This window comes from Bos taurus, chromosome X, assembly GCF_002263795.3.
Source record: "Bos taurus isolate L1 Dominette 01449 registration number 42190680 breed Hereford chromosome X, ARS-UCD2.0, whole genome shotgun sequence".
In the NCBI taxonomy this organism is placed as follows: Eukaryota; Metazoa; Chordata; class Mammalia; order Artiodactyla; family Bovidae; genus Bos; species Bos taurus.
In genome coordinates, this window is record NC_037357.1 from 124387924 (window position 1) to 124415698 (window position 27775).

Below are 27775 nucleotides of genomic sequence, written 5' to 3' on the forward strand. Positions count from 1 at the left end.
TTTGCAGACCAGGGATCAAACTGGTGTCCTTGCATTGTCAAGCAGATTCTTATTCACTGGACCAGCAGGGAAATCCAAAATTATAGGACTCAACAATTGCCAGCTTTTCCTGGAGACTGAGAAATCGTAATTTATTCCCATCTTTCCATGTCCTCATCTCTGTAATCCTCACACAGATGAGGTACAGGGTAGCTGTTTGTTTACTGACTGACTGAAGAGTCTACAGCTAGCATTTATAGTCCCTTCACAGTGCCAGCCCCTGTGCCCAGATGTCTGCTTTAATCACCACAGCAACACTATCAGGCTGGCACTGTTATCACAGTTTGTTAGGTGGGGAATCTTGGCCATTGGAAATAAGTTATCCAAAGTCACTCAGACATTGTGTGGCAGAACCAGGACCTTTGGCCCCATGCTTTTTAGCCTTCACTGTGGTGCTGCATACTGTCTATCTTGAGTTCAGGGAGGTGCAGTGGTGACTGGGTTTGTGGGTGCCCTGTGGCCGGGAGCTCTGCCAGCTGAGAACACATAGCCTAGTGTGTCCTGGCCCCTTCCCTGATGGCTGTGTAGAGGGAGCCTGCTCAGTGGGCTCTTGCTGCCTGAGCCCTGTAGGTGGATTGTGATTTCCTGGCTGGCTTTTTCCTCCCTCAGCATCTCACGCCAGCAACTACTGCTGGTGCTGACTACCTGTCCTGGAGTTCAGTTGGTCATCTCCTCTGCAGTTTTCTCTGTGTGCCGAGCTCCTCCCAGCCCCTGCCCCACCTCCACCACATGTATTTCATCTAGTTACCACCTAGTCAACCCTCACATCTCATCTAGTGTATATTGGCTCTCAATGAATATTTGTTGGAACAAAGTTAATAAATGAATGGTAAATAAGACTTTTAAATTCAGTACTGATACAAATTTTGCTTTTTGAAAAATGTTGACTCTGCTGAAAAATGTCGAGTAATAAAAATGGTAATGAATTAACATCTAATAAAGAGGAAATGGAACATATCCATCCTTTTACAGCCTAAGACATAAATGGGATAAGATTCTGTGACCTCTTCTGATTCTTAGCAGTTTTTTAACTAGCCTTTATATAGTGGTAATCATTACATATGCAGCATTTTGTGTTTTTAAATTCCCCTTGATATTTTACAGGTATTGATGTAATAGGGGACAGCTAGTTGGATGTTGGATCTATTTCTTTGACTTTAACCTTTGCTTTTCATGGCGTTTGTTATTATGTGGTTTAGTCACTAAGTCATGTCTGACTCTTATGACCCCATGGACTATAGCCTACCAGGCTCCTCTGTCCATGGGATTTCCAGGCAAGAATACTTGAGTGGGTTGCCATTTCCTTCTCAATTTGTTGTTATAATCATACATAATGTCCTACCTCAGGGGACCCTGCCCCTCTGTCAGAATGTTAAACCAAAGTGCCTTTGTTCAGCTCACAGGGAGACAATCTGCCCCTGCCCTGTGAATGGCTACAGAAAGAAACATGTGCCCTCCTGTTTTGCAAGATAAATGGAAATGGCCTTTTTACTTTACTTCCTCATCTCCTCTCCCTCTCTGTTCTATAAAATAAACTGGCATCTAGACCCCATAAGATCAATTTTTGGGGGGACACTAGTCTACCAGCTTGCTGAATAATGTCATACTCCTTGCGTTGAATACCTCATCTCGTGGTTTATTGGCCTGTTTTGCTACAAGTAGAGTGAGCTTGGACTCGGTAACATTGATGCTTTCCATAAATCTACATGGACTACCTTGCCAATCATTTTTAATGTATATTATCCTAGTGGCTGGGTCACCCATAATAAACATGGGTTTTGCTTTTTGTAACCAGTGCCCACCTGGCATTGCCAATTCTCTGGAACTAGAGTATTTTAAAGGGAGGGGTGTTGCAGGTTGTCTTGCTTGAGGAACCGACCTTTGGACATTGCTCTCTTACGATTATAGCAAGCTGTGATGATGTGTTTTCCCCTTACTTTATTTCAGGATGTTTTTCTCTGGTGGGCAGTGTGGCCATGTTGGCAGACCTGAAGAACTTTTACTGATGTTTAAGATAGCCCTTGTCGTCATTTTTCTTCATATTACTCTGGTTACATCCCTGGAAGGTAAGATGCTCATTTTCCTTTATCTTTTTTTCTGTTTTATCAGTGTGTATGTTTGTGTGTTTGGGATTTTTTTTTACAATGGCAAAATTAGTGTAAAACATTTTAACAATTTTTAAGTGTACAATTCACTGGCATTAAATGTGGTTCACAATTTTGTGTAGTCATCACCACTATCCATTTCCACAACATTTTCATCATCTCAGATAGGAACTTTGTACCCATTAAGCAATAACCTGCCTCCCCGCTTCCTCCCAGACCCTGGTAACCTCTGTTCTTTCTGTCTTTATAATTTTTCCTCTTCTAGGTACCTCATATAAGGAATTATACAATATTTGTCCTTTTGTGCATGGCTTATTTCTCTTAGCATAATGTTTCCAAGGTTCATCCACATTGTAGCATGTATCAGAATTTCATCTCTTTTTAAAGCTGAATAAATGCTCCATTGTATCTGCATATCATACTAAGTTTATTTATTCAGTGTTAATGGCATTTGGGTTATTTCCATCTTTTGGGCTACTATAAATCATGCTACTGTGCACATTGTTGTGTAAGTATCAGTTTGAGTCCCTTCTTTTGAAAGTAGAATTGCTGGTCATAGGTAGTTCTATGTTTAACATTTTAAGGGTCTGGCAAACTGTTTCCCACAGTGACTGCACTATTTAACATTCTTACCAGCAAGTCACAAGGATTCCAAGTTCTCTATATCCTCACTAAAATTTGTTACTTTCTGTTCTTTTGATAATGGGTGTGATATGGTTTTTGTTTACATTTCCTTAATGATTAGTTATGTTAAATATTTTTTCATGTGCTCATTAGAATCATTTGTGTATCTTCTTTAGAGAAATGTCTATTCAAATCTTTGGTCCATTTTTGAATTGGATTGTTTGGGAGTTTTTGTTGTTATTAAGTTTTTGGAGTTCTTTATATAGTCTGGATATTAATCCTTTACCAGATATACGATCTGCAAAAATTTTCCCCATTCTGTGGGTTGTCTTTTCACTCTTTTAAGTAGTGTCCTTTGATGCATAGAAGTTTTTAATTTTGATAAAATCCAGTGTATCTATTTTTACTTTATTGCCTGTGCTTTTGCTTTTATATCAAATAAATATCATTAAGATTTTCCTCTATTTTTCTTCTAAGAACTTATAGTTTTAGCTTTTATGTTTAGGTCCTTTGATCCATTTTGAGTTCATTTTGTATATGGTGTGAGGTAAGGATCCAACTGGGCTTCCCTGGTGGCTCAGCAGTAAAGAATCGGCCTGCAGGGAGGGAGGAGGGAGGAGGGTTCAGGATGGGGAACATGGGTACACCTGTGGCGGATTCATTTCGATATTTGGCAAAACTAATACAATATTGTAAAGTTTAAAAATAAAATCAAATTAAAAAAAGAATCTGCCTGCAATACAGGAGCTGCAGGAGACTCTTGTTCAATCCCTGGGTCAGGAAGATCCCCTGGAAGAGGAAATGGCAACCCACTCCAGTATTCTTGCCTGGAGAATTCCATGGACAGAGGAGCCTGGCATGGGGTCACAAAGAGTTGGACATTACTGAAGTGACTTAGCATGTGCACGCACAAGGATCCAACTTCATTACTTTACATTTGGATATCCAGTTTTCTTAATACCATTTGTTGAAAACACTGTCTTTTCCCCATTGCATAGTCTTGGCACCTTTGTCAAAAATTAATTGACCATATATGTGAAGGTCTGTTTCTGGTGCTTATTTGTTTATAAAAGTAGCTACTCAAAGGCACCTCCATATGGAAATTTAAGGGAGATAGAGAATCACACTAATGAAGCATTATTTTCAGAAAAGAAGATCTCTATAAGCTTATGAAAGAAGGAGAAAAGGTACCTGAGGAGGGCAGTAAAAAGACCAGAATTACCAGGGCTGCAATATGTTTGGGTACAACTCCCAAAAGAATATAGTGCTGTGCAAATATAAAGAATCATTACAGGAACTTCCCTGGCCATCCACTGGTTAAGACTGCACTTCCACTGCAGTGGGCTTGGCTTTGATCCTTGATCAGGGAACTAAGCTCTCACATGCCACATGGCGTAGCCCCCTCCCCCTCAAAAGAATCATTATAAAGAAGACACTATTAAGGACACACAGAAATACCTTTCTTATTTAGAAGAAAATTGCAGGACCAAAGAATCTTTGTTGGATAAAACAAATATGTACTGGCAGCAAACAGTGTAAGTATAACACACATGGATGCACACAAATAGAAAACTTCACAACAGACTTGTACACAATTGGCAGTCTTTCAAAAGTAGGCACTGGGGCATATTGTCAAGGAGCCACGATACTTTACACGAAGAAATAAAGAGTCAATATGTATTGACTACTTACAGTGTGCTGGGTCTCTATGTGTTTTGCATATCAATACATCCAGTCTCTTAAGCTGCTAAACCAAGTCTGTTGAGGGGAAATCCTAGTCTTAGCACCATTTCACAAATCAAGAAACTCAGGCTCAGAGAGAGAAGTAACTTGCTCAAGGAAGTGGCTGCTGTGGGAATTGTACCTAACTTGGAATTTTGTACTTGTAACCACAAAACCAAAGTTTCCAAACTTGAGTGTACATCAGAATCACCTAGAAAGCTTGTTAAGACAAACCCATCCATGAGAGTTTTGGATTAGTAGCTTTGCGGGGGCCCTGAGAATTGGCATTTCTAACAAGCTCCCAGGTGATGATGTGACTGGTTCAGAGGCAATCCCATTGCCTCCACAACTGGCAGAAGACATAAGTAGGAAGAGAGAACTCCAGATATACATCATGGGATACAAACTCTGTTGTGGCCATGTGACGTTCTTATAAACTGTGCTCACTCACCATCTCCTTGGGGCATCTTAATGTAAGTATAAGAAATTACTCGTACCCTGCACACTGACATCCCTGTGGGATTGTCAGGGCAAAAATCAAACGTCCTCACTTTACTGATGAGTAAATGTCCCCAGGGACATTATTGGTTAGGAAGTGGTGGAGCCAGACTAGATACTAGATCTTTGGTCTCATGTTTCAGTGCTTTTTCCACCACAGGGTAGATGAGGAACAAAAGTGGAACACGAAGGGGAAAAATCATCCAAAGGAAAGCTGCTTGGTAGAAATAAGTCTGTTTTGAAGAAGTATATTTAAAAATGATGAAAATAGGGGCTTCTGTGAAGCCAGAAGGTGGTCCAGTGGTTAAGAATCCACATGCCAATGCAGGACACACGGATTCAATCCCTGATCTGGAAAGATGCCACATGCCGTGGAGCACCTAAGTCTGTGGTACCACAGTTACTAAATCTGTGCTCTAGAGCTTGGGAGCCACAACTACTGAGCCCACCATGTTCTACAGCTACTGAAGCCCGAACGCCCTAGAGCCCGTGCTCCACAATGAAACTGTAGCCCCTGATGGCCGAAACTAGAGAAAAGTCCACACAGCAACGAAGACCAGCACAGCCAAAAGTAATAATAAAATTAATTAATTAATTTCAATAAATGGTGAAAATGGGCCAGGTAAACAGGAAAGGGCATGGCTCTGACACCAACCCGAGCAGGGAAAACCTGAGTGGATGCTAAGGTCACTGAATGTATTTCTTGCTCTGGCTCTCTGATGAATTGATTTCTTCAGGCAGTGGTTCTCAGAGTGTGGCCCCCAGACAGGCAGCATCAGCATCACCGGGGAGGTTTTCAGAAGTGCAGATTCTCAGGCCCAGCCTAGACCTGGTGGGTTGGGAACTCTGGGGGTGAGGCCCAGCCATCTGTGCTTAAATCAGCCCTCTGGGTGTTGTTGATGCCCACCCAAGCGTAGAACCACGGTCTTAAAGAATTGGCTGAAACTTTACTGTGCCGCATGATATAGTAGAATATGGTGAGATCCAGGGTTCGAGCCCTCCACATGCCTGCCATCTGCTATTGTATGATCTCGATTTGCTACTAGACTGATACAGGGCTCAGTTTCCTCATCTTCAAAATGGGTGTAACCCTGAGCTCCTCTAGAGGGCTTTTGTAAGGCTCAATATATGTTAAAAAAGAAACTTTATGATGGCAGACATTTTTCTCTTCCAGCTCTATTGACATACAACATTGTATATGCAAAGGTTTTTCTGAATGAAGTGTGTTGGGATCTGGAAAGGGCTAAATTGGAGATCGTTATTGTCTTTCAGAACTCCCAAAAAGAGTATTCATTCATGTTATTTAATAATTACTTTGAAAATATTTACCTGGTGCCAGCCACTGTTCTGTGGAGAAGGCGATGGCACCCCACTCCAGTACTCTTGCCTAGAAAATCCCATGGACGGAGGAGCGTGGTAGGCTGCAGTGGAGGTCGCTAAGAGTCAGACATGACTGAGCGACTTCACTTCCACTTTTCACTTTCATGTGTTGGAGAAGGAAATGGCAACCCACTCCAGTGTTCTTGCCTGGAGAATCCCAGGGATGGGGGAGCCTGGTGGGCTGCTGTCTAAGGGGTCGCACAGAGTCAGACACGACTGAAGCGACTTAGCAGCAGCAGCAGCAGCAGCAGCCACTGTTATGAGCCCTTACAAAAAGCTATTTCATTTAAAGCTTACTCAGTAACCCTTTGTAGTAGGCACTAGTATTATTAGCTCCATTTTACAGGAAACTGAGGCACAGAGAAGGTAAGCAACTTGCCCTAGCTTGCACATTTTCATTGCAGAGCTGCAATTCCAACTCAGGTCATATGACTCAAAGTTTGTGTGTTTAACCACTACACTATCCTATCTTCTAGCATCCTTAAGCTCTCTGCTACACTAGGTTGTGTACTCTGCATAGCAGTTGTATATCTGTAGGTTAAAAATAAAGGTGGAATCCACTTTAGGACTGGATGTCAGACTGGATCATCCAGATGGCTTATAGGTACCATCTTTCTGAGCAACTTTGGGCTGAGGCAGGTTCTCTGCAGTTCAGGATGCCTGGTCTTTGATGAAGGCTGAGGGGACCTGCTGATTGTACTACACTGAATAAGCAGTTGTGTTGTAATGAGTACCTGCTGTGTGCCCAGCATTACTGCCTGCTGAGAGAGCATCATCTCTGAGTCCAGGGAGTTTACACTCCAGTTGGAGGGGCATGACTAGGATACATGAAAAAAAGTACAAACTATAACTAAATCGTAAAGTGTGAGTCGAGTCAGTGCTGTGGGGCTCTAACATATATGGCCTCTGGCTAAGTTCATGCATGATGCTAGTAGGATGTTAAGCACCTGTAGCAGATGCTATTGGTGCTCTGCCCATGTCCGCTTGAGCCACCCAGAGGTTATCTTCAGACAGATCCTGTGCCTTCTTGATGGCTCCCATGTCTCACTGACTGAGAATCATCTGTGCCCATGGGTCTATGCTTGGCCTGTGCAAGGAGCCAGCTAGTAGTACCAGAGAGTTAATACCCCAGAATGGTGAAGAATGGGAGTTGGTACTTAACTATGCCAGCTTCCCCAGCCCTTGGTGGGATCATGCTAAAGTGTGTTCTGTACACCCAGTGCATTGTTGGATTGGGCCCCAGTTGTCCACGGTAGCAATGTGCTCATTAATGTACCCACTGTTGGCTTTACTCCCTTCCCTACTCCCTCCCTCTGCTTCCTGGGGTCATCTCCATTGGGAAACATGCTCATTCTCCAAAGTGCAGCCCAATATGACTACCTCTAGAGAACCTCCCTTGACCTCTTCAGAAGAAATAAATCTCTCTTGTCAGTGCTCCCTTTTGTTTTTATCCATGTCTTTTTTATACTTGTCACTTTGTGTCATGTCACTTTGTCTCATGTCAAGGAAGTCAAACGTACTTCCTTGGCATCATGAGTCTTTTCAGCACATGGTATGTGCCAAGTGAGAAGGGGGAAGAAAAGTTTGACAAGGTGGGTGAGAAACTCATGGGATGAAAACTAATGAGTATTGAGGACCTGCCCTGGGGCAGGCCATTGAAGGTGCTTTACATAGATCATCTTGTTTAATCCTCGCAAAAACCCTTTATGGTAGATATTTTTCATTTCTGTTTGCAGATGAAGAAACTGAGTGTCAAAGAGATTAAGTCATTTGCCCAGAGTCAAACAGCTTGGAGGATTCCCCATTGGAATCAGTAGCCTGTACTGTTCCTACTCTACCTGGTTGCCCAGGAAGGGAAGACTGAATGAACATGGCATGAGGCATGAAGAGAAGATGGAGAGGGAGCCTGAACTAAACTGCCAGAGAGCAGCCACTGCCCCTGGCTCTGGGGATGTGGACTGCAGGCATGGTAGCTTCATCTGGACGCCTGAGAGATGACTCAGTAGCTCCTAGCAACGAGGAGAGATTGGACTGATACTCTCTTGTTAGGTTGCTGGCCACCAGACAGAGCCCGTAGAACTTCACACTTCCAGTTGTGTAGTTTGGTGGTCATTCGTGTAGTTTGGTAGCTTCGAGGGAGTCATTCTTTGTCTACACAATGCCCAAATGAGCTTTGACAGGTAACTCTAACTTACTTACCTCTGGTCTCTAGCTCTCTTGGGCTATGCCAATGTCATTTTTTCTTTGCTTTTTTTCCTCTGCTGCTGCTGCTTTTTTGTCTTCCAAGGAGGTCTCCTTTTAGGTACAACTATTTTCCAGAGGGTGAGATGACGTATTAGTGGAAGATGGTTATAATTTCATTCTTGCAGAATTGTCTTTCCCACTTGGAAACAATTACACATAAGAGCCAGTTTGGTGATCTCATGAGCTATAATCCCAACTTAGTCTCTTTCTGGGCTGGATCTAGATCTTTCTGTACTGCAGGCATTTCTAGTGATAGATTTCTCTCTAAGTCCCCTTCTCCAAGGCCTCACTGTCTTCTCTCCTCTTACCCTCTCATGCTTTGTCCATCCAAGTCTTTGTTCTTGTACAATGCATGTCAGAGCTGTAGGAGGTAGACTGTGTGCTCCTGAAAGGCAAGGAAACAGTCTTGTATGTAAACCCAGTGCTGGTCTACTTGTCCCTCAATTCCTCTCTATAAAATTGAGAAGACTCTTGAGAGTCCCTTGGACAGCAGGGAGATCAAACCAGTCAATCCTAAAGGAAATCAGTCCTGAATATTCACTGGAAGGACTGATGCTGAAGCTGAAGCTCTAATACTTTGACCACCTTATGCAAAGAACTGACTCATTGGAAAAAACCCTGATGCTGGGAAAGATTGAAGGCAGGCGGATAAGGGGACAACAGAGGATGAGATGGTTGGATGGCATCACTGACTCAATGGACATGAGTTTGAGCAAGCTCTGGGAGATGGTGGTGGTCAGGGAAGCCTGGTGTGCTGCAGTCCATGGGATCGCAAAGAGTCAGACACTACTGAGCGACTGAACTGAACTGAAAGTTGAGATTATAAATACCACAGTGGTGATCTGATACTAGGTTAATCTCTCAACCTCCCAAAATCCCCCACAGGCATGATGAGGTCACTTCTGTTGGGTTCTGACTCTTTCTCTGATAGGTAGAAGTTGTGACAAGGAATGACAGAGACTCTGAATGGGTTGAGGAGGAAACTGAAACCAGAGGAGATTGTGTCTCACTTTCCACTTAGAATTCTGGGTGAGAACTCCTCACAGTGGCCCACACATCAACAGAGAGCAATGGTAGGGATGAGAAATGGCAGCACAGTGTGTTTAGGCAGAGAGGAGGTTGGAGGTAGTGTTCCGTCCAAGTCTCTCTCATTTCTTGTGTGAAGGAAAGGGATTCTAAATGGTTCTTGTGTTCCTAGTGGGTAGCTCTGCTGAGAGCCAGGGCTGCAGAGATAATGGTGTGGACAGCTGAGACCAGGGGCCACAGGGAGGATGTGACAGACACTTGGTAGTAAGATCTGAGAGGAACTGGGTCAGCAAGAGTGGGGCCCCCAGGTTGGGCAGGATTCTGAGAGAACAGAACACGGGGCCCACTGGACATGGCCTTAGCAGTGGATACCAGTGGGCCCCGAAGGAACCCTGCTGGGTGCGGGGGATCTCTGGAGAGGCTGTTGAGAACCCAGGGCTCAGCACGAGGTAAGCTCACTGATGCAGAGCCCTTCTCCCTGCTGTGAGAACACTGGCTTCCCCTTCCTGACCTAGAAGCCATCTTGACTACCAAAAGGAAGAGGAGGGAAAACAAAGATTGCTCATTCATCTGGAAGACATGGGGTTGACTAGAGAGTGTTTTAGAGCAGAAGAGAGCATTCTCTTTAGTCATTCATCAGGTTTAAGGATCCTTCTCCTGTACTTCTGGAATGGAGGCTCCAGCACAAGATGGAGTCATCCTGAACATCAAAGGAAGCTTGAAGGCTTTTAAAATTTTGCTTGTTTCTTGTTACTACTGTTCGTACATCTAAATTTTGTCCATACATTTTAACTCTTAAAGCACATGCATATTGAACACTTAGGCTTTGTGAGAGCACTGATAGGAATTGTTGAAGGCTGTCACTATGTCCTGAATTCTGCTCCTCCTTATGGTTTTATCTTTGCCAATATGAAGTAGTATCTGGTCAGGTCCCAAGTTCAGGCTCAGGTCCTCTCTGTGTCCTCCAAAGTGTTAGCACATAGTAAGCGATCAAGAAACTGGCTGCTTGGTTGCTTTTGATTTGTGGCTCTATTCTAAAGTCTAGAGATATACTAAAACATGGACTGCCCTCCTCAGCTTAAGGCACCAGTATTATATTCATCTGAACCCAATGAGTTCTGATACAACATATATTATTCCCCTAAACTTTTGCATAGACTTCAGTGAGGTGGCTGGACATGAGCACCAATTACCCTTGAAGAATATGTTTCCTTTCCTCCATATGATGAAGGGGCTCAGCTGATTGCCTGTTAAAGTTCCTTCACACTTTGACATTATGAGTTCAATTATCCAGTAGGTTCTGTCTTTGAATTCCTGATCTGTTGTCCTGGGATACTGGGGATCCTTGGGGTTTGCCTTGAACTAAGAACCACTCATCTCTGCAACCCCATTTTAAGGCTGCTCTCCTATTTGAAGCTCCTAATAAGAAATTGAAAACAATTTAAAAGTCACATTTTTTTTCCAAACTACATTTTTCTATTTGACACGATTTTAAAAGCTCTTAAAGTTACAACGAAGCCAGTGAATCTCTTGGTTTCCGTATTGCTGAAAGCTCCAGAAATGGCTTTTGCTGACTGGTAAATCTCCCAGTGACCAGTGCTATCCTTGCCTTGCTGATCACGGAAAAGTTCCAGGGTCTCTGTAGGATCCAGTGGCAACAGCACATAGTAGTGAACATTAAGAACAGCAGCAGCAACCCCTCTGGACATTCCTGTAGCTCTTCATGGTCTGTGGAGCACCTTGGCATCCATCATCTCCCCATGTCCCCCTGAAGTGGGTGGAGAAGTTTGTATTATCTTCACTTTGCTGATGAGAAGACTGAAGCTCAAAGTGGTGGGTCCTTTTCTAGGTTACCCAGCAAGAAACAGTATCAGGGTGCCAAAAGCAGCTCTCCAGAACTTTTCTTCTACAGTAGCCCATATGAAGTGCCTACTTTTGGCCATATGAGTACGTTTTAGCCAAGATCTTTAACATGGGTGACTTTAACCATGAGGGATATTGTTCTAGATGAGGGCTTGACAAGCTGTTCTTTAAGGAACAGGATGATAAACATTTTGGCTTTGTAAACCATATGGTCTCTGTGGCCAACTACTAGGCTCTGCCCTAGTAGCTCAAAAGCAGCCCTAGACAATATGTAAATGAGCTGAGTTAAGTTGCTTAGTCATGTCCAACTCTGAGACCCCATGGACTGCAGCACATCAGGCCTCCCTGTCCATCACCAACTCCTGGAGCTTACTCAAACTCATGTCCATTAAGTCGGTGATGCCATCAAAACATCTCATCCTCTGTTGTCCCTTTCTCCTCCTGCCTTCAGTCTTGCCCAGCATCAGGGTCTTTCCCAATGAGTCAGCTCTTCACATCAGGTGCAGAAAATATTGGAGCTTCAGCTTCAGCATCAGTCCTTCCAATGAATATTCAGGGTCAATTTCCTTTAGGATTGACTCATTTGATCTTCTGGCAGTCCAAGGGACTCTCAAGAGTCTTCTCCAACACCACAGTTCAAAAGCAACAATTCTTTGGCTCTCAGCTTTCTTTATGGTCCAACTCTTACATCCATACATGACTACTGGAAAAACTGTAGCTTTGACTAGATGGACCTTTGTTGGTAAAGTAATGTCTCTGCTTTTTAATATAATGTCTAGGTTGATCATAACTTTTATTCCAAGGAGGAAGCTTCTTTTAATTTCATGGCTGCAGTCATCATCTGCAGTGATCTTGGAGCCCAAGAAAACAAAATCTGTCACTGTTTCCTTTAGTTCCCTATTTGCCATGAAGTGATGGGACTGGATGCCATGATGTTTTGTTTTTTGAATGTTGAGTTTTAAACCAGTTTTTTCAGTCTCCTCTCACTTTCATCAAGAGTCTCTTTAGTTCCTCTTCACTTTCTGCCATAAGGGTGGTGTCATCTGCATATCTGAGGTTATTGATATTTCTCCCTGCAATCTTGATTCCAGCTTGTGCTTCATCCAGCTCTGCATTTCGCATGATGTACTCTGCATATAAATAAGCAAGGTGACAATATACAGCCTTGATATATACTCCTTTCTCAATTTGGAACCAGTCCGTTGTTCCATGTCCGGTTCTAACTGTTGCTTCTTGACCTGCATACAGATTTCTCAGTGGGCAGGTAAGGTCTGGTATTCCCATCTCTTGAAGAATTTTCTACAGTTCAATGAGACCATGTGCTATGCCATGTAGGACCACCCAGGATGGATCGGTTATGGTGGAGAGTTCTCACAAAATGTGGTCCACTGGAGAAGGGAATGGCAAATCACTTCAGTATTCTTGTGTTGAGAACCCCATGAACAGTGTGAAAAGGCCAAAAGATATGACACTGAAGGATGAACCCCCAGGTCAGTAGGTGCCCAATATGCTACTGGAGAAGAGTGGAGGAGAAGTAGCTCCGGAAAGAATGAAGAGGCTGAGCCAAAGTGAAAACAGTGCCTACTTGTGGATATGACTGGTGATGGAAGTAAAGTCTCATGATGTAAAGAACAGTATTGCATAGGAACCTGGAATGTTAGGCCCATGAAGCAAGGTAAGTCGGGTGGTGAAATAGGAGATGGCAAGAGTGAACATCGACATTTTAGGAATAAGTGAACTAAAATGGACTGAAATGGGCGAATTTAATTCAGATGAACATTATATCTACTACTGTGGGCAAAAATCCCTTAGAAGAAATGGAGTAGCCTTCATAGTCAAGAAGAGAGTCTGGATTGTAGTCCATGGGTGCAATGTAAAAAAGGACAGAATGATCTCTGTTCGTTTACAAGGCAAACCATTCAATATCACAGTAATCCAAGTCTATGTCCCAACCACTAATGTAAATGAGTAGGCGTGGTTTTGAGACAGTAAAACTTGAGTTGCAAATACAGTTGGTGGGCGAGATTTGGCCCATGGACTGTAGTTTACTCCTGATCTAGACAGTACAGAAGCTGTGTGGAACTTACTCCTGATCGTTAATGTTACAACCATGCTTTGTTTTTTTACTTGCTGGCTAAGCTTGGCTTTGTAGGATGCTCTCCTCTTTCCACCCTTCTCATGAGTAAATCCTGACTTCTTTTTTTTTTCAGGTTTAAAGGGTTTAATAAGTTTACTCCTTCAGTTCCTATTTTCAACACCCAATATTCTTTGGCTTCCAATATTCCAGGCTTCCCTGGTGGCTCAGATGGTAAAATATCTGCCTGCAATGCTGGAGACCCAGGTTCGATTCCTGGGCTGGGAAGATCCCATGGAGAGGGGAATGGCAACGCAGTCCAGTGCTCTTGCCTGGAGAATTCCATGGACAGACGAGCCTGGTGGGCTACAGCCCATGGGGTCTCAAAGAGTTGGACATGACTGAGTGACTTACCCACAATACTCCTTTGAAACACCAGACAGACCCTGAAGTGGCCAGCAGTCAAGTTCAGACCTCCAGAGTTTAAAAGTTCAGGTTCTTTGAGCATTCCTTGTTGCAGTGGCACTTGTCTGAAATTGGTACCTCCCTATCTTTGGCAGATCTTTAAATGTACCAGTGAAAAGGCTTTTTCCCCTTAAAGGTGGAGAAGGAAAATCATTCCTCAAACACAACGGAGATCTGGCTGTGAGGTCTTTCTTCTGTCCTGTGTCTTCCAGCTCCTGTTTTGTTTTTTGTTTTTGCAGCGGAGCAAGAGACCAAAATCTAACCTGAGTTACAAGAAACAAGACAGTGATGACTATAAAGTGAGTGACTAGGAGCAGCCGAGCCTCCTGTCCCTCCCACATCGAACATATGTGCTTCACAGAAAAACAAAAATAACAGGTCCACCAAATACAACAGGTCGAATTACAAAAATCCATTCATCCAAGAGTGGTGGAAGTCAAGATGGGGAAGTGAGAGGGGAAATGGCGCAGGGAGAAAGAGTATTCAAATCAATCCAGGAATGGGGCTGGCATATGCTAGAAAAGAACTGCAGAAAAACCTGTGGTCCTTTCAGACTCAGCGGTGTTGAAAATCCATACTGGTTGGTATCAGGAAGATTCTGCCTTTTGCATGCACCAAAGACAAAAATCTGGATTCCTCAGAGAGAATGGAGTGTGGGCAGGGCTCTTGGCAGGGTAGGCCTCACCTTCCCTGGGAGGGGATGGAGGTGAGCCAGGAAAAGAGCTGCCACAGCGTCTTTTTGATCCTACCCGCCTACTCTGGATGGTGGGTGACCAACTCAGTGGCCCACAGCAGCCTTCAGTTTGGCAGGAGATGGATGTGGTGATGGGAATTCTTCTGCAGAAGTAGATCTACTTAGGGCCGACAGCAGGTAGGCTGTCTTGTGGAAGAGTCTTTTGCTTAAGAAAACTACCAAGGAGAAGAGGCACAATTGGAAAAGGTATGCTTTGCCAGGCGTCTTTGCTTCACTGGTGCTGATAATGAATAAAGGAAAGAGCATAGAGAAGAGGCAGCCACCGACAATGAAGGAGGACTGCATTGCTGTGAGGAAAGCCAGGGGCAAACCAAATCCAAAGTAGTAAGGCCAATTCCTTTCCATGTTTGGCAGCCACTGGTGCATTTCAATTCCTTTATTGAACCAACGATATTTGAAGCAGTATAGTATGCAAGAGATTAACCAGCTGACCAATAAGATGAATGGGAAAGAGAGTCACAAACATCCCTTGGAGGAGGAAGAGAGCCTGAAGCAAGCGGTTGAAGAGCATGTCAGCAATTATTTTGCTGATACTAGGGAATGGGTGAGGCTTCCTCCCTGATACCTCAAATGCCAGCCAGGTTGGCTATATCCTGAAACCAAATCATGTTGACGACTTTGTTGAGCACAAAGAGGGCAGCACCCAGAGAGCACTGAAAAGTGATGTAAGGAAGAACTCCAGCCATGACCAGACATCCCCATGTAGTATGGATCACCAATAATCTGGGCCGTTACTGACTGAAGGACAGGAATTCGAAAAAATAAGAGGAGACTGAACCAGAAAACTCCACCATTCCAAGCGCAGCACTGAAAAATTCTACTAACAATATGTGGTTCACTGCCTTGCTTCCTTTCTATGCTCTGGGCTCTCTGAGCCAGGACACTGCTTGCCCTTCTTCGACGCTGCTCCTGTCTCTCTTGCTGAATTCAAGCATTTAGCTTTGAGATGGTACAAATTCCCCAGATGGAGTCTTTGATTCTCCTGGCAAGGTCCTGCAGGAAGGTTTTGACACTGTTAGCTGTCTCTTTACCGCCCAAACTATCAACTACAGAAAGAAGGGAGAAGTGTCCCCAGATATTTCATCATGAAGGACCCGAGAGATTCGCTGCCATGGCTCTAGCTCCAGCCGGGCCCCTCGCCCACCACGGGCCAGCTCAGCTCCTCTGAGCCCCTCCGTGCCCTGCTGCCTGCTGTAGCTTGGGTGCTGCCAGGGCTAGGGCTGCTGCGCCCGCACTGAATACTGATTATTTTAAGCTACCTGTGGAAATGGTTTTCCTTGCCAATATTTGATTTAGGAATAGGCATGTGACCGGCTTTAGCCCAAAGAGACACCTGGGAAAATCTGCTGGGGGACTTCCAGGAAAAAGTTCCCCACTCTTGACACTCCAGGTTTCTCCTCTTCCTCTAGACATGCACTCTCTTCTAATATGATAGCCACTAGACACATGTGGGTATTTAAAATTAAAATAATTAAAATTAAGTGAAATTAAAAATTCAGATCCTCAGTCACACAAGTTACATGTCAAGCACTCAGTGTTCACCTAGGGCTAGTGGCTGCCTTATGGGACAGTGCAGACACAGTATTTCCATCATTGCAGAAAGTTCTATTTGATGATGTTGTGCCTGGATATTTTGAGTTTGGATTTGATGCTGAAACAGTGATAGCCATCTGAAAAACACTGAAAGGGGCTAGGGATCTCAAGTGAAAATGCAGATAACCTGAGGTTTTGAAAGGTTGTCTTCCCTGATAGCTCAGTTGGTAAAGAATCTGCCTGCAATGCTAGAAGATCCTGGTTCGATTCCTGGGACAGGCTACCCACTCCAGTATTGGACTTTCCTTGTGGCTCAGCTGTCAAGAATCTGCCTGCAATATGGGAGACTTGCATTCTATCCCTGGGTTGGGAAGATCCCCTGGAGAAGGAAAAGGCTACCCACTGCAGTATCCTGGCCTGCAGAATTCCATGGACTGTATGGTCCATGGGGTCACAAAGAGTCAGACACTGAGTGACTTTTCCTTCACTTTGAAAGGTTGAGTCCCTAAACTAACAGTATCTGCAGGATGAAAGAACAGAAGGCTGGAGAGCGTGTGGGTCTTCATAGAGGTTTACATTTGTCACATCATTTTAAATACTTTGGGACTTTTCCTGGTGGTCCAGTGGCTAAGACTCCACAATCTCAATGCCAGAAACCCACATTCGATCCCTAGTTCAGGAACTAGACCCCACATGCTGCAACTAAGAGTTCACATGCCACAACAAAGATCGAAGACCCCACATGCAGCAACTCAGACCTGGCTCAGCCAAACAAGTATTTTTTAAAAAGCTTCATGTGTTACCTTAGTGAATCCTGACAGGAGCTACAATCAGGTGTTAATCCTTTATTTTCTAAATGAGGGAACTGAGGCTTGGACAATTGGAGTCACTTCACACAGCTGAAAAGTAGAAGTGGTAGCATTCTTGAGAGCTGTACTATAAAAAAGGTTGAGCACTTAAGAATTGATGCTTTCAAGCTGTGGTGCTGGAAAAGACTCTTGCGAGTCCCTTGAACTGCAAGGAGATCAAACCAGTCAATCCTAAAGGAAATCAACCCTGAATATTCATTGGAAGGACTGATGCTGAAGCTCCAGTACTTTGGCCACCTGATAACAAGAGCTGACTGATTGGAAAACACCCTGATGCTGGGAAAGATTGAAGGCAAGAGGACAAGGGGGTGACAGAGGATGAGATGGTTGGATGGCATCACTGACTGAATGGACACGAGTTTGAGCAAACTCTGGGAGATAGTGAAGGACAGGGAAGCCTGGCGTGCTACAGTCCATGGAGTTGCAAAGAGTTGGAGACGACTAAGTGACTGAACAACAACAACAGCATTCTAGAACTTGGGTCCTTAACCACTCCCTCAATATTTAGTCCCTGAAGCAGTTGAAAGTTACTTTTACACAATTTTTACTGAAACTTTGCTGTATTCATTTATCTTGTGATGGATTTTTACCTCCAAGACATCTGAGGAATAAAAGCAATAGTTTTGCTGATTTAATCTATTAAGAAGTAAGTTGATGTTCCAAGAGAACATGCTGTTTGAAACGTACCATGATGTGGGTACATCTTTACTTCAAGGAAATAAGAAGAAACAGATTGATCTTGGCAAGAAGCCTCGTGTTCACAAGATCACAGTGCTGTAAAAAACCATCAAGGTAAATTGAGGATGCCTTTGCAATGATGTCTGTGGCAGTAGTGCTTGTTTTTAACATAAGTGTCTTATATGACCTACACCCTTGCCTTTTCTTTGCTTTTAGGAATGCAAACGACATAAAGTTTGGATTAGTAAAGAACTTTCAGTGATAGAATATTTTTCAAGGTGGAAATTTAAAACTTTCAAGTGAGTTGCATAATATCACTAAAATGTAAACTCTGTTTGCGGCCAGGGGTTTTGTTTTATTCCCTGCTTGTATTTTATTCCCTGCTTTATACCCCCAGTGTCTCGTATACAGTAGGCCTTGAAAAATTGAAATTAATGACCAAGCTTTGGGCAGATCCCTTCATGTTCCTGAGCTTCTTCCCTCCCTTGTAGACTGAGGGGCTTGGACTGATTTGGTATCTAGTCTTTTCCAGACCTATGGCTTATAATACTTTTCTTCCAGTGAACTCCGGGTCCTAAAAGATCTGTCTTTCAAATGATATAAGTAAAATTTTCCTCCCTTTTTTGTGTCGAGCAAAGACCACAGAGATAACTGTATCCAGTGTTTGTGATCAGCAGTAGAAAACCAGGAGAAAGCTAATTTCAAATAAAGATCACACACTCTTTCCTCATGCAGCCTATGGTGGGTAAATAAACGATTTTTGAAGTAAAGAAATAATGGTGTAAGTGACTACCTTTGCCACTTTTCTGGATTTACAATATTCTACTAGGTCATCTCAAGTCTCCTTCACCTCTGAAACGGTTTCTGTGAACTTCGATTTCCTGATGTGTAATACAAAATGATGGAACCCATGGTCTTTCTAGGCAATGTTGCTAAGCTAAGGAAACTTGCATTAGACAAACACAGTGTTGTAGTAGATACTCTGACTCTTCAAGCATTAGTGAACAGATAGGAATGTTTTAGAATTAGAATGGAAATGACATCATACAAGTCTTGGAGAGAAACTACATGATTTTTTTTTTTTTATTTTATTTTTAAACTTTACATAATTGTATTAGTTTTGCCAAATATCAAAATGAATCCGCCACAGGCATACATGTGTTCCCCATCCTGAACCCTCCTCCCTCCTCCCTCCCCACACCATCCCTCTGTGTCGTCCCAGTGCACCAGCCCCAAGCATCCAGTATCGCGCATCGAACCTGGATTTTTTAAAAATGCTCCTCTGCAAATTATTTATATCACATTGTTTGCATTAAGAAAAGCAGTTTATTATATAAAGGTAAACTTTATCCAAGGACACAAAGTCATATAGCCTGAATTAACATTACAACTTACTGTGGAAACTGTGATAAAAGTACTTTGTAAATGTAATATAATTTCATTTAGAATAGTTGCCCCCATTTTACAGATGAAATGCCAGAAATTTATTCACAGCAGAGCCAGCATTTGAACGTCTCCCTTAAGAGCCTAGTCTCTTATTCACATTTAAAGTTATTTAAGGAGGCATGTTCATTCATCCTTTGGAAATAGAGTAGTCTGGGTCAGTCTCTCAGGGAAGATGATATTTGAGCAACATTTGAAAGAGACACCAGGGCAAACCAAGAGGTTCTCTATGGGAAAAGTATTTCAGGCAGAGGGAGCAGCAAGTGCAAAGGCCCTGAGGTGAGGCTATGCCTGGTGTGTTGAAGAGACAGCTGGGATGCCAAAGTGACTGAGGGGAGGGCCAGGGAGCTGAAGTCTGGATGGAGGGCCATGTTTCATGGACATGGAAGTAGATTCCATGAAGATGCCTGGACTTAATACCAGCATTCAATAGAGGCACACTCCCTCGCTGCCTCTTAAAGCACTAAGCATTTACATATCAGACTAAAAAGCTCCAGAAGCTACAAGCCTTTAGAAGTAGAGTGAACCCAAGTTGTGGCTAGCATTTTACAATGGAAAGCATAACCCAAGTACTCCATTATCTGCACTGGCCTTGACCAGAAGCCTAGATTACTGTCTATATGTCTAACTGCACAGACACTAGGAAGTGGGGGATGATGCTCTCATATCCCTCACCTGTCAGAAATAGTTTACTTCAAGGCTCTCCTCCTTCCTAAAGTGCACATCTTCCTGGTGGAGCAGGGTGGATGGCCAGCAGGTCAGTGGCCCATCGTTGTTTTAGATCACAGCCCAAGGTGAGAAGCAGCCCAATGTAGTAGGGCTGGAAAGGCTAGGCTCAGACCCTAGCTCTATCCCTTTCCATGTTACTTGACCTCCTGTGCCTCAGTTTCCCCATCTGTAAAATGGGGATTACTTTCCATGTAATATTGTCATGAGAACTATGAGATAATATTTTTGAAGTGCCAGGTCATAGTAATGCTGTATACATGCTTGTCAACTTAAATAGACTTTCTTTTGGGACTCTATTCTTCCCGGAAAAAAATGCATGTAAATACACACAAAATGCATCTTCTAGATTGTCTGCTAGATCTGTTAACCCCTGAGAGAGGCCAGATCAGCTCTGGAGTGGTTTTCCTATCCTCACCCGGGAGAGGAGCAAGACCCAGAGGCTGGGGGATCAAGAACACATTTCACTCTTCCCATTTTGGCCAAGGCCCACCTACAATTGCCAGTTGTTTGCACTTGGGGAAATTCCATCAGCTAGGAGCTGAAGTTTTCTTTAGTGATGTCATTACTAATTGTTTAATAAAAATATTATGTCAGTATTTATTGAGCACTGTGACGTGAGATGGTCACAGCTTAAGTAAACACATTTCGGTTGTGTCACTGTAGAAATGTTTTCATTCATTTTGTCTGTTATGTAGTAAAGTCTGAAAAATATGCTTCTTGGAAGAGTCCTTGAGAGCTAGTATAAAAAAATATTGTTTTGTTTGGGGTTCCCATATAAGAGTGCCTAAGGCGTGGTACCTTGTTTTGAATCATCTTTCATTGAAACGGTAATTCAATCCAGAGAAGGACTGTCACTGGATTACAAATTTTAGTTGGGTCTAAAATATTTATGCTAATGGGTCTAGTCATACTTTTTCGACCCATTCCTAAAAGATTAAGCCTTTATCTTTCCCATCCAACTTGGGGTGGGGGTATGTGCTGGGAGTAAAGAGTTACTACAACAGTTTCGGGTTTAAAGACAACTGACTGTCTCCCATTTGAAGTCATATATTTCCCACATACCAAATAGCAGAAGAAAAAGGAAAAACCTCAGAAACCTCACACATGACCTCGTATGACTTGGGTGCAGGTTGTTTTTGAGTTGATCCCAGGAATCAGGAGTGAGGGAGCAGGAAGAGAGCATTAGGAACAGAGGAAAGGTCAGTAAAGGTATAGTATTGAGATGTTGCTGCAGGAGATGCTTGTTTGTTTGAATAGCCATTTTTGTGTTCCTTTGGAAGATATGTTAGGCAAGATGGAGTGACAGTTGTGGTTACTACTCCAGAGGGCAATTTTGAGCAATAACCATCTAAGAAGTATTAAGTCATTCCTTCATGGACTCGGCCTCATTGCTCTCACTCAGATCTGCCCATCTTTCCCCTGATGTGCTTTGTATCACAGGGACTTGACCCCTTGAAGTATTTGCATTAAATTCCTGCTCTTGAACTACCAGTCATGTTTTTCTGATCAGATCAGATCAGTCGCTCAGTCGTGTCTGACTCTTTGTGACCCCATGAATCGCAGCACGCCAGGCCTCCCTGTCCATCACCGACTCCCGGAGTTCACTCAGACTCATGTCCATCGAGTCAGTGATGCCATCCAACCATCTCATCCTCTGGCGTCCCCTTCTCCTCCTGCCCCCAATCCCTCCCAGCATCAGAGTCTTTTCCAATGAGTCAGCTCTTCGCATGAGGTGGCCAAAGTACTGGAGTTTCAGCTTTAGCATCATTCCTTCCAAAGAAATCCCAGGGCTGATCTCCTTCAGAATGGACTGGTTGGATCTCCTTGCAGTCCAAGGGACTCTCAAGAGTCTTCTCCAACACCACTGTTCAAAATCATCAATTCTTTGGCGCTCAGCCTTCTTCACAGTCCAACTCTCACATCCATACATGACCACAGGAAAAACCATAGCCCTGACTAGACGAACCTTTGTTGGCAAAGTAATGTCTTTGCTTTTGAATATGCTATCTAGGTTGGTCCTAACTTTCCTTCCAAGGAGTAAGCGTCTTTTAATTTCATGGCTGCAGTCACCATCTGCAGTGATTTTGGAGCCCCCCCAAAATAAAGTCTGACACTGTTTCCACTGTTTGCCCATCTATTTCCCATGAAGTGGTGGGATGCCATGATCAGATGCCATGATCTTCGTTTTCTGAATGTTGAGCTTTAAGCCAACTTTTTCACTCTCCACTTTGACTTTCATCAAGAGGCTTTTTAGTTCCTCTTCACTTTCTGCCATAAGGGTGGTGTCATCTGCATATCTGAGGTTATTGATATTTTTGATAGAGACTCCTTAATGATGTCAGGCAATCCAAACATATTTTGAACATCTATCACATACAAAGCCCTGCACTGGATTACTGAAGATAATAAAGCATCAAGCAGTAGCATTTAGTTGGGAAAACAAGACATACAGGGAAAAAGTTAAATATTAATAACAGTGCCCAGTGGTATACACCCAAGTGCTAAGTAAATGGTGGAGTCAGTGAATACACTTTTAAGATAGAAAGAGGAGAGAGCCGTATCCATCGGCTTCCTGCCAGAGCATGGTTTCAAGGGCTAGAGAGCTGACAGAGGTCATCTGAAACTTCCAATTTTAGAAGGGTAAAATTTTGGAATTTTATTTGAAATCTGATTTTTAAATGTTGGAAAGTCAAACTTTCAAAAACTTCATTGTGAGTCCCATCATGTGAGCAAGATAAAACAACGGAGCTCAATTGGAATTGTGGCCAGTGGTATGCATTCGGTGGCTGGCTCACTGAACTGTGGGAGAAGTCAAATGTGAAGAACGTTAGGATCCTTTCCAGTTGAGAAGATTCCACTCCTAATATTTCACTTAAGTCTGAGGCGATCAAGATCTGGGTTTAGAAGTGGGCAGTGTGCATGGGAAGAAAGAGATGAGAGAGAAATTAGGGAATATTAGTAATAATACTCCACATTTATATACTAAACTTACGGTCTGCAGAGTTTATCATGGGAAGCAGAATAGAGGGTAGCCTCTGAAATCAGACTGCTGGGGTTCAACCCCCATCTCTACAGAGAATTCTGAGGGAGCCCTGGAACAATTCACAGAACCTTGCCCAGCCTTAGTTTCTCAAACACTAAAAAGGACTGATTCTAAGGAATCCACGTATTTCATACAGTTGTTGGCTGATTAAATAATAAAATATGTATGAAGCCCTTCATGTGTCAAGCCTGGCACACAGGAAGCATCAGTCAGTGTTCACTGTCACTACCATCATACACATCATTTCTCTTTAATCCTTGCAAAAGCTCGCTGCTATGGTGAGAAGAATACACGGGATGGATGACTGGATCTGGGGGTGGGAGGTGGAGAATGGGAGGAGTCAGGAGTGAGACTTTGGTTTGTAAACTCAGCTATGTTGCTGAAACTAACTCTAGGGTTCTGGGCCCTTCACTTTAGCCCTGTGGGACTTTTTCTTCACAAAGTGTGGTTCCTTGCAACTCATTCTCTGTAAGTTTAAAAAATTGAATTTTTGAGTCAAAAGGAAAAATAATGACTCCCCAAAGATGTCCCCTCCTAATACCTGTAACCTTAAATATGCAGCCTTTAAGGGATTTTTCAGACATGACTAAAGACTAAAGATCAGGACTATCGGATGGAGAGATGATCCTGGATAGCCTGGGTGGGCCCAATCTAGTCACTTGCATTCTTAAAAGTGGAAGAGAGAGGCAGAAGAGTGATTCAGAGGGATGCTACATGAGAAGGACTTCCCCACCCCATCCACTGTAGCTAGCTTTGAAGATTCAGGAGTGGAGCATGAGCCAAGAAATGTGGGTGGTTTTTAGAATTGGAAGTTTCTTAGAGCCAGCAAGAAAATGAGGACCTGGGTGCTCCAACTGCAAGACACTGCTATTTATCCAAATAAGGAGAACACATATTTTCCCTCAGTCTCTAGAAAGGAATGCAGGCTGTTGACACCCTGATTTTAGTCTGGCAAGACTGACCAGACCAGGTGAACTTCTGACCTGCAGAACTCTAACATAATGAATTTGCATTGTCTTAAACCACTAAATTCATGGTAATTTGTTACAGCAGCAGCAGGAAACTAACGTACTAAAGTTTCCAGCTTAAATTGTTCAGCTGGTATTACTAAGTCAAGCTCACTCTGCTAGCTGCACAACAGGCCACTAAGTCTACAGACAGGTGTTGAAGCGAGGAATAACAACTATTTGGCAAGACAGCATACTGAGAAGATGGCAGACTAATGTCTCAAAATAACCATTTTATGGGGTCTGGATGCCAGGTTCTTTTATAGAACAGAGTTGGGGGAGGTGAAGGAAAAAGGCCATTTATCTTGAAAAATAGGGTATATATTAATTTCTTTTCTGAAGCCATTCCCAGGTGGGCAGGGTCAGATTGTCTCCCTGATAGCTGAACAAAGGAACTTTAACAGTGAGGAAGAAGAGGAGGGTTCCCTGAGGCAGGCCATTATGTATGATTATATTAACAAAAGCAATGAAAAGCAAAGGTTACAGTCAAACAGATCCAACGTGGAGTCAAAATTGTCCATTCCCTGTTAATTTCCAGCAGTCTATCAAATTCAAGAATGATAAGGTATGAAAATGCTGTGGGGTGATGAGGGACTAATTCTTAGATGGGTTAGAGGGGCAATGAGAGTAAGGTGTTCACATGGCAGTGCTCAGACTACACTTGGCCATGTGGGATTGGATTTGAGGAAATGGTGGCAATAACTTTGAAAGAATGTGCCAAGGAGGTGACGTAGGGAAAGAAACTCCACGGAGGAGAGGACGGGGGCAGTGTCTTGAGTTGCCAGTTCCTCCATTTGACTTCCATTCAAACCTTAGCCATGCCAAACTCCTGTTCATCATAACTGGAATATATGGACTTTGTTTTTAAAAAATCACTAGGGAGTCATATTGAGTAGATTTTATAGACAGATCACAATAATTTTATTTATGGACTTAAATCAACACTTCAATAAATGAATAATGCTTTGAAATTTGCTTTTTGTAAGTTTCCAAAGGAAAGTCTGAAAAATTTAAGTGTTTTTCCTTTCCTTGCTTGTGAATCTTTTTAACAATGGAAATGTTTTGTCTCCTAAGAGTGGCATGGAACTCAAATATATGACTCACTGGAAATGCCGACCACCTCTTTGCTAGTAACAAATGGGAAGTGAGTTGGGAGAGAGCCCAAGAGAAACAGAGGCTGATACTCAGGAAAGTGGAAGGCCTATGGGGACATCTCTATGTTGAACCAGGAGGAGTGATGTGGAGCATTATAATGAGAGACAGAAAAAGTGAATAAAATGTTAGTCATTGATAATTGGGCCATTAGAAGGGGGAAAAAAAAGCCAAAGGAAAAAAGTGGACAATAACAATTTAAAAATCTCTAGCTTTTATTTACTGGATTCCCTCCATTCATCAATGTAGGTCTCTGCTGGGAGCCCTGGAGGCTGGGCTGGTCTAGCCTTTGATCTATCTCTGGGTAGACAAGTTTGGTAGGCATGGACTCACAATCAAGAAAAACCTAATCATATGTTTTGATTAGGTTTTTCTTGATTGTGAGTCCATGCCTACCAAACTTGTCTACCCAGAGATGGCCCAGTAAAGTTCCCTTCTCTACTCTGGCTCTCCTGTTACCCCTGAGTTGTCCATTTCCTCTAGCATCTAAGAAAGAGGTAAAATGCAAATCAGCCCCTTTCCCTGTGGGTACATGCTGCTGCTGCTGCTAAGTCGCTTCAGTCGTGTCCGACTCTGTGCGACCCCATAGATGGCAGCACACCAGGCTCCCCTGTCCCTGGGATTCTCCAGGCAAGAACACTGGAGTGGGTTGCCATTTCCTTCTCCAATACATGAAAGTGAAAAATGAAAGTGAAGTCGCTCAGTCGTGTCCAACTCTCCACAACCACGTGGACTGCAGCCTACCAGGCTCCTCTGTCCATGGGATTTTCCAGGCAAGAGTACTGGAGTGGGGTGCCATCAGGTACATAGTTCTCATCAAAGGATTTTGCAATGGAGAAGGTAGAAACCATTGGTGACTCAGGTAAGCCACTGGACAAAATTAAAAAGGAAGCAATATTATCCTGTGTTGTCCTTCAGCATCACTCTCCATCCCTTTTTCCTGATCTCAACTTTAACTCAGTGCTGTTCCCTGTCTGTGCCATGTTCCCACCCCCACTCTACCTCACCTGCCTAAACCAATGTGTCATTTTCAGGTAGCCCATACTGAATATTGATTCTTCCCAGAAATTTTCAACATGGCTCAGGATGGTAGATCTTGGCTACATAATAAAACTTCAGCCAACTGGAATTGATTCATTCTAAGCTGTGAATAACTGATTTCCCCTTAGTGCTCCCAGGAGCATTCTCAAAATTAAAATCTTGTTAACACAATAGACTCATTTGATTGGTGGAATATTAAGGTAGCATGAAGGATATATTGAAGGACAGATTGAGAAGAGGCAGTGCCAATTAAATTAGAGAATCAAGGCACTAACTACTCTGCACTACCCACTTGAACATTCATTCAGTGTGCTTTCAAGCAGAACTGGGTTTTATTTATCCCAGAAAATAATCAGTACCCTACCACCATTTAAGGAAAATAGGTTCCCACAAGTTACCAGGTATGCTTCACTGTGCAATTTTAGTTTTTAGTATACTTACTCTTTCTTTTTAATTGTGTATCAAATACTACTATGGAAATAACCATACCTTTGTAACTAAAAACAGTTTAAAAATTTATAACCCCCTATGTGGGTTAGAGTTTGGGAAAGTAATAGTCATGTACTGCAAAGGGCAGTATAAATTGGTTTGTTTTCTGTAGGTCATCTTGGCAATCAAAATTCATGGAATTTCTGAAGGAAATAACTGAGTGTGTATGCAAAAATTTACCAAGAGGATTTCTTGCAGCATTTTTGTAATCATGGCAAATTGTACACCCTAAAATGTCCATAAAAGGATGTTTGTTATATAAATTAGTGGCACATCCAATCAATGAAATGCAATGCAGTCATCACAAAATTATATTGGAGATAATTGTTTAATGATACAGCACAATGTTTAGGATATAGTGTTATGAGAAAAATCATGTTAACAAATACAAATTTGTGACATGATCTTATTGTACATTTTTGCTCAGTCGTATTTGACTCTTTGCGACCCCATGAACTGTAGCACACCAGGCTTCCCTGTCCTTCACTATCTCCCAGAGTTTGCTCAAACTCACGTCCACTGAGTCAGTGATACCATCCAACCATCTCATCCTCTGTCACTGCCGTCTCCTCCTGCCCTCAATCTTTCCCAGCATCGGGGTCTTTTCCTGTGAGTCAGCTCTTTGCATCAGGTGGCCAAAGTATTGGAGCTTCAGCTTTAGCATCAGTCCTTCCAGTGAATATTCAGGGTTGATTTCCTTGAGGATTGACTGGTTTGATCTCCTTGCAGTCCAAGGGACTTGCAAGAGTCTTCTCTAGCACCGCAGATTTATATGTATTATCTCTGGATGGTGAAATTATAGGTCGTTTTAATTTTCTTCTTTTTGTTTATCTGTGTTTTCTGAAGTTTCTCATTGAGAAAAGATAGAAATACTTTTCTTTTAAGGAATCTGAGCATCCTCCCAAAATAAATAACACAGTAGTTTTTGTAGTTTTTATACCCAGAGGTGTCTGATCTAGGTTAACTCAGAATAAATGAGTGGTTTAATTAGAGGTAT

At 42.9% G+C, this 27775-nt stretch overlaps 1 protein-coding gene and 1 pseudogene across 10 annotated transcripts in view; one reads left to right on the top strand and one right to left on the bottom strand.

The window, feature by feature from the left end:
• ADGRG2 (adhesion G protein-coupled receptor G2) overlaps positions 1-27775 on the top strand; it is a 130087-nt gene that overhangs the window by 54313 nt on the left and 47999 nt on the right. For all 10 annotated transcript variants that reach the window (XM_024988477.2, XM_024988476.2, XM_024988482.2 and 7 more), the window contains one exon: positions 1987-2105. In XM_024988477.2, coding sequence (XP_024844245.1) covers positions 1988-2105 — 118 coding nt within the window. In that variant the 5' untranslated portion in view covers position 1987. The remainder of the gene's footprint in view (positions 1-1986; positions 2106-27775) is intronic.
• LOC101903953 (etoposide-induced protein 2.4 homolog) lies at positions 14819-15865 on the bottom strand (annotated as a pseudogene).